General features: G+C 29.9%; 1 protein-coding gene across 7 annotated transcripts in view; it reads right to left on the reverse strand.

Annotated features, from left to right (window-relative positions):
* Positions 1-1,496: 1,496 nt before the first annotated feature.
* NBEAL1 (neurobeachin like 1) overlaps positions 1,497-12,120 on the reverse strand; it is a 129,312-nt gene continuing 118,688 nt past the window's right edge. For all 7 annotated transcript variants that reach the window (XM_032480043.1, XM_032480044.1, XM_032480045.1 and 4 more), the window contains 2 exons: positions 11,208-11,343; positions 1,497-8,667 (listed from right to left, as the gene is read on the reverse strand). In XM_032480043.1, the coding sequence (XP_032335934.1) occupies positions 8,566-8,667; positions 11,208-11,343 (238 nt within the window). In that variant the 3' untranslated portion in view covers positions 1,497-8,565. The remainder of the gene's footprint in view (positions 8,668-11,207; positions 11,344-12,120) is intronic.

Here is a 12,120-nt window from a genome sequence, read left to right on the forward strand (position 1 = left end):
TAGTAGTGAGAATATTATGTTATTCCTAATTTAGGGAGAATTCAGTCTTTTATAATTAAATATTATGATAGCTATAGGTTTTTCATAAATATACTTTATTAAGAACCCTTCTATTTTTAGTCTGCTGAGAATTTTTATCTTAACAGGTGACTTCTGAAATGTAGAACCCAATCTTAAATTCATGGGATGAACCACACTTGGTCATGATGCATTATGCTTTTTACATATTGCTAGAAATGATCTTCTAATAGTCACTTAAGGATTTTTGTGTCATTGTTCATGACAGATAATGGATTGCAGTTTTTTTATTTTAGTTTCAGGGAGGTGAGGGTGCAAGGTAGAATTATGTATCTCTCAGTATTTTTCTCTCTTCCATGAAGGATCCTAAATTCTAGATTTCCCCCTTTTCCTCCTTCACCATCCAGTCTCCAAAGTGACTGCACTCTTCTCAGTAAGTAGTATCTTCTGAGATTGCTGCACCAAATCCTACACACTAAGTCCATTTTTTGTATACAGCACTCTGATCCACTCAAACTCTTGTTCAATGTATTTCCACTTAGGATGGGCTTTCTCTTTCCGGGAGGTTTTGTGTTTGCTTTTAGGTTCAATCTTAGGTCCTTTAATCACCTGCTGTTTTTCTGGGCTCTCCCTGCTCTCTGTAAAGGCTTACTGTAGAAATTTAAGAGATAGCTCTGTTGTAATTTGTTTTTTTATATTTCAATTTTGAAGTATTTTGAAGTTTGTTATCTACATTCTTGATATCTTGAAGGCATGGGGTTTTTGAGGTTGTATTCTTGTTTATCTATAGGTTTTTTGGAGGATGTGTGAAGAGATTTTGACTTAGGTACCTATCATTATCTTAGGCACCTTGTAAATCTAGATTCATCCATTTTGAATCCATTAATTTTCCTTCCAAAATTGTATTGGTTATCTTCTCTTTTTCTTTGTCCTTCTAGGTTTATGTCTTCATCCCTGTAGGTTTATGCCTTCACTGTTCCAACAGAATTTTGATATGGAGCAAAATGAAATACAGTTACTTAAATTCAGTCTATTACCCTTACCTAAAAGTGTAAAGTGTACAGGATTAGGTCAACATCTAGACTGTCAAGAATTGATGAATAAAAGACTTTAATCATGAAAGGAAAGAAATGTTTTTGAAAAAACCAATGTAATGTATTATTTGATTAACTACGAATGAAGATTTCCCACTTTTGATCATTTCCTGGCGGGTGGAGTGGGGGAAGGTAACATGTTTGTGAGGTGCCTTAAAACAAAAAGCTTAATATCTGTTGTTATATAGGTGACAAAAACTGGTCAATTAACTGGTCAATTAAATATTTATCTTGTGCACAGAGGACTGCAAAAGAAGTTCTGCTCATCTGAGAAAGAAGCAGTGATCAACTTGCTGCTTAAACTATACTGTATTCTATCCCTTGCCTACTCAAATAGCCAATGCTAAGTTATAATTAGACTATAAATTGAGAATTACAAATCAATTGAAGAAAGTAACATCATTTTTTATTTGATTCAAAACCATTTTCATATACAAATCTAATTATACACAAAATAAGTGTACATTCTTAAAAATTGTTAGAGTACAAATTTCCAAAAGACTAAAAAAAGTGCAAAATCTTCAATTATTATCTTCAATCATGCTATACAGAAACAAATCAAATATTAGCTCATATACACACATTGAAAAATTTTAAACTGCATTCAATGTAATAAAATAAAACATACATCTTCTACATTTAATTTTAAAAGGATGAGAAAGAGAAGAACATATTGCACCAAATGAACAGTAACTTCATTATAATGAGAATACTAATCAAAATTATTTACATGTCTTAATTACATCTAAAACTTCCTCAACTTTAAAACCTTTTTTTTTTTTTTTTGGCATACAGATATTCACTGAGTCACAGTTTGCACAGTCAATAATTAGATATAAATAAGGCTTAATAGTCTCTTTTTCCTGGTCAATTCCAGTAGAACAAATGAGAAGGAACATTTTACGGTAACTACACAACTTTTTGAATTCCTTAAATATTTAAGTAGCAGCACGATTTGCAAGTATTTTTTTTAATAAGCAATTCCAAATTTTCATCAATCCTCCACTGAATTGACTATGTGCATATATATGCATTCAAGTCACTGTCACTCTCTCTGATAACACTGAAATGCTCCTATTTAATCTGGCTCCCAGAAAAATTGACATAAGAGACAAATCATATGTGTTTGATATTTTTGTCTCTTAATAAGTTCACTTCCATAGAATGCATCTTAGAGAAAATGACTGGCTAGATCTCTGATTATTTTTTGCTAATTTGTTTGGTCCATGTCTATACAAGTAAATGGTTGGGGGAAGGAAAGCCATACCCATTAGAAGCTTCTGAAGAGAACAGATCAGCCATATAGTTTCCTGTAAAGCTAACTATAACATAAACAGCCACAAAAAATTTTTGGTTATGGTATGTATGAATGACAGAGAGCAGTATAGAACATAATAGGAAAAAATAGTCAAAAATATAAAAGATCTTTAATAGCAAAATCTATTGTAATATGCCCATAATTTTGGAAGAAATTGTGGAAACTATTATAATTAAACTTTGAAAGTTACCCAAGGAAAGCAATCAAAATTCCAAAGGAATAAATATTCTCTTTAATTGCTATATAAGAAACTAAGAGTTCAAAGATTTTTTAGTTAAGTCTAACAACTGACATCTCCTTACCAGAACCACTTTATAAACTGTTTATTGATTAATTACTATAATTTTAGCATTTTAAAGGGCAAAATAATATGTTTATCACAGGTAAGGTTTTCTTCCTTCAAAACATGAGGAGTATTTTTTTTAATTTGAAGATTGAGCCCAACAAATCTTAAAACACATTGCTCAGATACTGTGGGAAAATTTTTCCAAGAGAAGAAACATCAAAAATATCATTTTAACATTAACTATTTAGTATATTGGTTCCAGAGGACCTCTAGTTTTAATATACATTAAATATATTATTGAATATTGCTGAAATATATTACCAAAATAAAATTTTAAAAGGTCCAATTGGAATAAGACTTCTTTTGTGAGTTTATACTTTAATCAATAAAATATAATTTTATTTTTCAATCCTAGCTAAATCCTAACTTGTTTTCTTATTCTCAAATTACAGTGCTACTGTGTAATAGTATTATAAATAGCTAATTACTTTTTACACCCAAAAATAGTTATAAATTTTAAATAATAAGGCAGCCATCATATTAAAAGTGAAAACACACACCCACACAAACATCCAAAACTCCACTAACAGTCAACTTTGAAAAGTGAACAGGTAATTTTTTTCAATGACAATATTGTGCTGTTATTATTATATGGTAATATTTGCAAAATAAGTTTCTAAGGAAATGTATTGAAACTATACCATGAAAAACAACTGCTGAATTAGTGACTTTCTATTTATTCTTCTCCTCTGAACTTTCAGTTCATAAGATTAGAGGCGTTAAAGACAAAAGTAAATACAGTTTTATCTCTGTCCTCTTATTTTTCACTAAAGCCAATTGCTTCATAGGTCCAAATCCTGCAATGTGTTTAGAAATCATTTATATGTGACAAATGTCCATAAGATAATCTAAGATTTGTCTGATGAATTAGTACAATCTACCAGAAAAGTACCTCATAAGACAGCCACTTTTACACAAGGTTCTTATACTGAAGAAAATAACACAACTCCTATAGTTTATGATGGCCTTGTATTTTTAATGCAGAAAATTGAATTACTTCCAGTGCAGGCCTAAATATCTTAAATGTTAATGCTTTATTTTTGTAATACTAGGACTTTTCATATGAATAGTTAAAGATTATTTCTACATGGAAGCTAAACCTACAAAAGTCATGAGAAGTACTTAGGGAATTTACTCAATGCTTTTTAATTATGAAGAATCTACTAATTACTAGCTTCAGGTTACAAAAGATCTATGTTTTAAATCTAGCATTTTGTTGTTCATGTTTTTTATTAATACTTAAAGTGTTACCTAATTCAGATATGTAAAATATTCACTGATAATCACTAGGAGTTAATAAAAGTAAACATGCTTTTTTGGAGGCAAATATTAGTTATAATTTTCAAACATGAAAGGTCCGAAGAGGGTTTATGATAAAAACAATGCAAACTACAAAGGAAATTTGGTGGTTTCTATGGCATGCAAAACAAAGATAAGAAAGCCATTCTAAGCAAGTTTTAGACAAAATATCTCCAAGGATAATGATTAAACCTATTTTAAAATAAGCCTGTGAATATTAGATCTAATTTATAAAAATTAATGGATATAATTTCTACAGAGGAAATACTTCAAGATTTAACACAATAACCCTGAGACAATTTTTTGTACCAAGAATATCAAGTAAGGAGATTCGGAAGGTCCAGAGTAGTGCCTAGACTTCTGTAAATTTATAAAACTTTACAGAGAAATCTGATCTGCAATCTCAATTAAGAAACAATGACCTAGGAAATGCTAGATTCAAATTAAAGAAGTAAAGTTGTGGCCAACATTTGAATAATATTGAAATGATGATTGACAACACCACATTGTTGCCTAATGTCATCAGAAAAAGCACAACAGGACTCTGATATAGGAAAACTCTCCAGAACAATGTCCTGGATGATCAAGTTTAAAGCAAATCAAATGCTGAGTACTGTATGATAAATGAATTAGGCAAAGAGAATACTGGAAATAGATACTTGTTGAGAGTGATAAGAATGTTTAAGGCTGGTCACTTACTGGGGAAGAAAGGTTTTAGCTGATAAGAGGAACAGTAATCAGAACAAGCTATGAGTCTGGCTGATAAAGGAAAACAACAGATTAGATTTAGAAAAAAAGAATATATTTCATTTCTTGTATCAGTCAAAAACTATATTCTAAAGACAGGTTTAGGAACTTATTTATGGAAGACAAGTTTAACGATGTATTTGAGGGGACCAACTTTCACACATACACACCCCTGCCATGACATTACATATTATATATTATTTAACATTTATATAATATTTATATTTAACATAGTCCATGCACTTGCATCTTTTCATTGGAAAGGTGATAAAGACAATGCCACTCACTTTATAAATAAATATAAATATATATATATATATATATATATATATATATATATATAAAGGAGCTAACCTCCTTAAATTCAATTAAAAGATTTCCATTAGTGATTTCTTTAGTAGTAACAATATAAAATACACTTAAAGGCAAAGACCAGTTGTCATGTACCATCATTAAATAAAAATGGGGTATTCAAGTTAATTTCCTCTGCCTACTCCTATTCAAACAGAATACAAAAAAACCTTAGTTTAAGATTCAACTTTCAAATCTAAATTCTAATTAATTATGAGGGCACACTTGTTCCTTTAGAGGCATAAAACTAATTTTCAATACGAGTTCTTTAAGGATAATTTTTATATGCCTTACATAGAGAAAAAAGGAAGCCTCACTGGTGTTGTTATAATGACAAACTGAATGCTTGGCGTTTTCTCTCCTACAAAAGGATGTGATCTGAAAAAGCACTGTGACCTAAAGGAAATTAATAGAAACTATTCATAGATGACATGAGCTTCACAGGCTTACAAGATTTTAAATCAACTAGCCAAGCTTCACTTTATATACTTTCCTAATTTTCATGCCCTGCTCTATTTTTTCTTCTCTCTGCCAATTTTATCTAAGTAATGACAGAATACTGATTGAGGAGAATTCAAGAAAATCTTATAAAGCTTCTCCGTTCTCTAAGTGAGCACAGCTGTTATATATTTTAATATCTGACCTCACTTTCTAAAAGTATAATCATTATCTTAGTATAAATCGCTCTGCATCACCAGGATGCTGAGATTTTTATTTCCATCTCTAGTGTCAAGAAACAAAAGCAGGTGAAAAGTTACTCAAAGACAACACACTTTATATAACAGCCAAGATGAGATATTACATTCATCAACTGAAATGTCCACTTGTTATTGCACTCTAATGATACCACACATTTCTCCCATTATACAATAAAGAAATAATTTCTATAAATAACATCTAACTATACCAGAATCCCTCAAAGTATATCTTCCCAGTGATTTTATCTAGTGATTTTCAATTCAGTGGGCTTAACTGTTTAAAAGAGGAATATATTATTCAGCCAATGCTACCACTATATTTGCTTATTTTACTAAATTAAGTTTCATTCTTTTAAAATACTGTTATTTTATCCTAAAATAAAGCTTTTCCTCAAATTTTTACATTTTTGGTTTTAACTTTTTGGAAAAAGTAATACAAAGATTAATTCCACTGCTCTGAACATCTACGGTTAGTCTATGTAGGATATTTACTGTGAACAAAGCTCCTTCCTATTTGTGCTATAAAACGTGCTTCTTTAGTTCCTCCATCTAAACAGTAGCAAAGTAAAGTACCATAAATTTAGGAATGTTCCCCTAGTAATCTAAGTTAAACTTTTTTGTAACTTATAAGCACCCAAAATAATTTCTAAAACCAATTAAGTGACCTTGAAAATAAAGAAGGCATCCTTAAGCCTAAATCTCTAGATAATTAAGCAAGAGAAACATTTCCAAAGTTTTGACTTACAGAAAGTTAATCACCATTTAAAATATCAAAAATCAATCATTTTGGTTCTGCTAACTTGAAACCTCCAAAAACACGTAAGATAAAAAATGAAAATAGAATGAAATAAACTAATTGAAGCAATAAATCGCAATAAATCATACTTATCTATACTGACTGGTTTGAAACATTTTAACCACTAATTCCTGAAGCCCTCAAAACTGAAACGTTCACATTTACATATGCTCTATTTTACACTTGCTGCATCAGTTTATTTCAGTGTGACTCACCTAAAACTATTTTTCACTGAATAAAACAGCGGATTTTAAGTAACTATAAAGAAAATTCTTCTATAAACTTTTACTAATCCTGACTCAAGCGGATGGAATCTATCAAAAAGTTTCCCTAAACAGAATCCTTTACTTCTCATAAATTTTTTACTCACTCATAGGATTATAAAGAAAAGGGTACTACATACTGTGGGCAACAGGAGAGAACTACAGAGGAAAAATTTCTCACAATTGAGAAGACAGTGGGATATAAGGAAATCTATGATTTATGAAATAAAAAAGAATATTATTATTTTTAAAATGTATTATTGTAAAAAGTCTTCTTTTTCCTTCATCACAGACCTCTCTAGGAAAGCCACACAACCATTCATCCCTGAAAAATATGCAGTTAACATACAGAATATCCACACAACTTTAGGGGATTCAAAAATTCCCCCAAAACCTGAGGAATCTCATATTAAGGACACTCATGGTTGTAAAAGCTCTCTGATCTAACTCAAAAGATGACCTTATAAAAGCACAAGGTTTAACAATCTTTTCAAATTCCAAAATAAATCTATCAGGCTTTTACTTAAAAATCTTGAATAGCAAAGCGTAATGTTAACATCTAGCTATGTATAATAAAATTAATTGTTATCCTAAAAGATATACATAACATTAAATAGAAATGGGTACTTAAAAAATTACTATACCTAGATGACTAGTTTAAGTTATCATATCTTTTCAGTTCATTCATCAATCACATGAAATTGTTAAAAATGTAGTATATTTGAGTATCACTGCTAACTTCCAATAATTACTGGGGGGAAACAGTGTTTCTTTAATAAACAAAAAAAAATCCAAGAAATTTCAAAGTTTGCAAATGTAAATTGAGCTGCACATGCTACTTTTAAAGGACCCAACTGTCAAAATCATAATCAGCATTTTCCTTAACTATACTACTAATGAAATATATCTGTAAAATGGTATCTCTAGTTTCTTTCAATCCTACTCAAGCTTTATTATTTAAGGATAATAATCCATTGCAGTAAATTCTCATTAGTAATATGCTAAATAGTAGTGTGAGGAGCCAATGTACCAGTTTCAAAAGTCTTTTTTTCAATTCATCATGAAAATCTGGAATTTATACTGGGTTCTGAAAATCCAAGTATGCAACAGATGCCTTCAAAATACTACTTCCAATCAGAAGTTCCATAAATAAATTGATTTTTTAAATATGGTGGTCAGTAAATAGGAAAGTGATTAACTAAAGAATGTATTAAAAGCCATGTCTCTCAACTGTCCCATTATCTCTACTTTTTTATTAGAAATATCTCAAATTTTGCTGTTTAGAGTAAGTAAATAAATCTAATTTCTTCATTTTTAGAAGTTTGTTTTTTTTAAATGGATCTAATGATCTTTAGGAATAAACCACTAAATCAAGTCAAATGTATTTCCTCAAATTCATCTTAGTGTAAAATAAGAATTAGTTTGTAAGATTGGATTCAGTGATAGTATCAGAAATTTTTAAAGTGGAAAATAATATAACATCTTTATATACATGCCATACCAAATTTTGGTAACTCCTAGATGATTTGCAGGGATAAAAGCCCTGAAACATTTAAGATAGTTGAGAGATGTGGTTAAAGTGACAAAGCAATAAATCAAGTTTCAGTTATCTATGACAGAAGGCGGAAACAACAATCACTTGGAATCTTGAGTATTATATTCAGTTTCTCCAGCTGAAATCTGGCTGAGCCGCTTGCTAGATCCCCACAATTTTCGAGAAAGCTGACCTGAACGCATCTGTTTAATCCAGAGAAATGAAGAATAGAAGTTATTAAGAAAGAAAAAAAAAAGGATGAATGAAATTGATAAACAAGACATTGATTTTGTAGAATGAAGAAGAAATAGGTTTTGTTAGCAGAATCATTAACATTTTAATGATTCTTAATTAATAATAATCTACATTGTCTTTCAGCTGAGAAAAATCTAATGCCAATGTACAAATTTTTAAATTAAATGTGCCAGTTATGTCAAAATGATCAGACTCCTTTATTTTATATATTCACAAAACTATATTTTACTTCATTAAAGCAATCTTCTCAAATTATACTTAATGTGGCTAAAAAGACATAAGTTTGGGGAGTTTTTGCCTCTTGTATTTGCAATACTATTAATGACAATCACAATGATAAGGAGAAAGTAAAATAATATTTTGATGAAAAGAAAGTAATTTTAAAATATTTTGATCTAATAATTTAAAAAACTCTTTAACAATAGAATGATAAAAAGTAATTTAGAAAGTAAGAACAGCATAAACTCCTTAAAGGTAAGAAAAATCACATTTCTTCCACCATTAAATTTTGCCACCCAGCACATTTCTCAGCATATAGCAATTATTCATTAAATATGAATTGAATAAGTGAGTAAATACTCCTCTAAAAGTGCTTATATTTCTTTACAGGGCAACAAAACCCCTCATGGGAAACATTTCTCAATCTAACCATATAATTTGTTGAAATTACTTTCCCAAGAGCAAACTATTTTTTAATGGTGTTTCAGCTGCCACCCTTTTTTAATGGCTACTTTTCTAGGGTCCATTTATTGGCGTGATAAAAGATAAGTCTCAGGCAAAGACACTCTGGCATGTCTGTTTTGCATTTGCATTTCCATTTCCAGATGTATTTCCAAAAACATAATTTCCATTAATCTGGTACCACTGTACCATCTAATTTATAAATATGGATTTCATACTGACAGCATAATATACAAAACTGATACATGATTTAAAAATACATAATAATCAAGATTTTGACTTTCAGATAAAAATAAATGTTGCAATAGAACTCTTTTCATAACTATTTACCGATTTAATTTCTATGTTTTCATTTATAATTATATCTTAATTATGCAAAATTCAAAGTATTCAATTAGATTATTTATTACTAAATTAAATCCATATTTCAGCTGATACATCCAAGGATGTAAAATAGATTTAAAAATAATTTTATTCAAGCCCTACACATAATTCAAATTCTATGTGTTGTAGACTATATAAATCTTTCAATAAGGATCAAAAATTTACTTGGTAAATATTACAACATATTACTGTAGGCCTATGAAATGAAGCTGCTTAGGTGTTTTTTTTTTTTAACCAATTTTTTTCAAATGTGTGTGCATATTGTCATTTCAGTTGTTAAAAATTCAGTATAATCAGAAACTAACAAATTACCTAAGTTGGAGGACAATCAAATTTAAAGGCACTTGAGTAAACCACAGAAAGTGAAACACTCTGAGCAGCATTCTCAAGTAATCATCATATCAGCAGAGGACAGGAGGGCAATTTTTACTTGGGAAATATATTAATCTAGAAACTCTATTACTGCTGAATGGGAAAATGCTTAAAGTGTTTTAAATATAAGTGGAATACCAAGATTTGGACATGCTGACATTGTCTGGGGGACCGTTACACCTGAAACTAAATGTTGCAATCACTTTCATTTAATAAGACCTCTTGTTAAAATAATACCCTGAAAAAGAGTACAAGGATTAACAAAATCTTAAAATATACAAAAAAAGGTTCCCATGACTTAAGATAGATTTATTATTATCACTGACAGTGTTATTCAGTAATGTCTTCTCTTGAAAAAATCCCTACAGATGTCGTATTTGAGATTTCTCAGAAAAGACCAATGGTATCAATAAAAATGTGTAATGCTTAAGTATGACTCTATGTAATAAACTAAGTTTCTTAAAGGAATCACTAGATTACTTGGTGTATAGTCACTAAGGTTTCTTAGGAACAGTATTAGATTTATGATATCTTAATATTCAGTAAATGATAAACCACTGGCAAATAAACTTACAGTAACTATAGGTAACTCATTGAGAATTAGCACAGTATATAGGGATATTTGTAGTTCCAAGTAAAAAAACGATGCTTTTATAAAAGGACAACTGACATACAATCATGAAGAATATTTACTGAAATTAAATTAGTAGTTTTGTTGTTTGAGTCTATATTCCATTTTTTATAAATTCTTTTATGTATTAAAAATTCCAGGAGTGGTCTTAAATCTAGATTTAGAAAGACAAAGAATAAAAGAACTTTCTTATTCATAGAGTTATAGATGGAAACTGCTAAATGTGTGATTTCAATAACATATATAAACATCACTCTTGAATACCAGCTTTATACCCTTTCATTTACTGTACTTTGAAAAATCAAATTTGTTTTTCAATTTGTTTATCCATAATGGAGACTTCTGATTCATTTGAAATACAGTAGAACCAAAGGAATCCCCAACCGTACGGGAAATTAAATTCTTGATGCTAGGTTTTACCTCAGCTGGCTTGCCAACACCCACTACAATCAATTTGCCATCTTCTAATCCTACAAGAATATGGCTATTTTCTTTGGTTACACAAACACAGCGGATAGGCAATCGCATGGCTAATGGGTTGATGCTGAGATTCAAGCTAGAAGAGAAATAAAAAACACACACACAATTACATCGATATATAATGGATTCACAGAATTTTATACCAGGAAGATAACTTACTGATCGTCTAGTTCTGCATTCTAATTTTACAGATGTTGGAACTTAGGTTCAGAAACTGAGTGACACAACAGCCCACATTTATAGCATTACTTAAAATTCTTAACAGACTTTTTCTCTATTTTCATCTGTTTTCCTCCTAACCACATATATGTGCTCTCACAAAATGATTTTCACCTTGTAGATTAATAAGGGAAAGTTGGATAAAAAGGGCAAAACCTCAAAAAGTGTGTATTGGTGGAGGATGAGGTCAAAAAAATTGTTCTATTAGCTTTCTCTTAAAAGAAAATATTTTAAAATATAATATGATATGACAATATAATATTCCATTATGAAAAATGCTCACAGTTTTTATGATTAGACAACGATGAATCTTAGGATGTACATACTATGATCTAAACGAACCTGCTAAAAGATTCCATTGTTTTTTTTCTTCTAATTTGGGATTCTCCTAACAACACTGTAATATCAGAGTTGCAAAACAAAACACTGGAAAGTTATTAGTGAAATGTGGACTCAGTGCTCTACTATAAGAGGAAGAATGATAAAAATAAGAAGGAAAATACAAAGACAGTGAAGTGATGTTGGTACAGAAGTGATACTGATATGAATGCAATAAGAAAACACTCTGGATAAGGAAATGATTGAGAAGAAAGGTTTTTGGGAGGGACCAAGATAGTCTGAGGAGTATAAATAA

Source organism: Camelus ferus, chromosome 5 (assembly GCF_009834535.1).
Source record: "Camelus ferus isolate YT-003-E chromosome 5, BCGSAC_Cfer_1.0, whole genome shotgun sequence".
Classification (NCBI taxonomy): Eukaryota; Metazoa; Chordata; class Mammalia; order Artiodactyla; family Camelidae; genus Camelus; species Camelus ferus.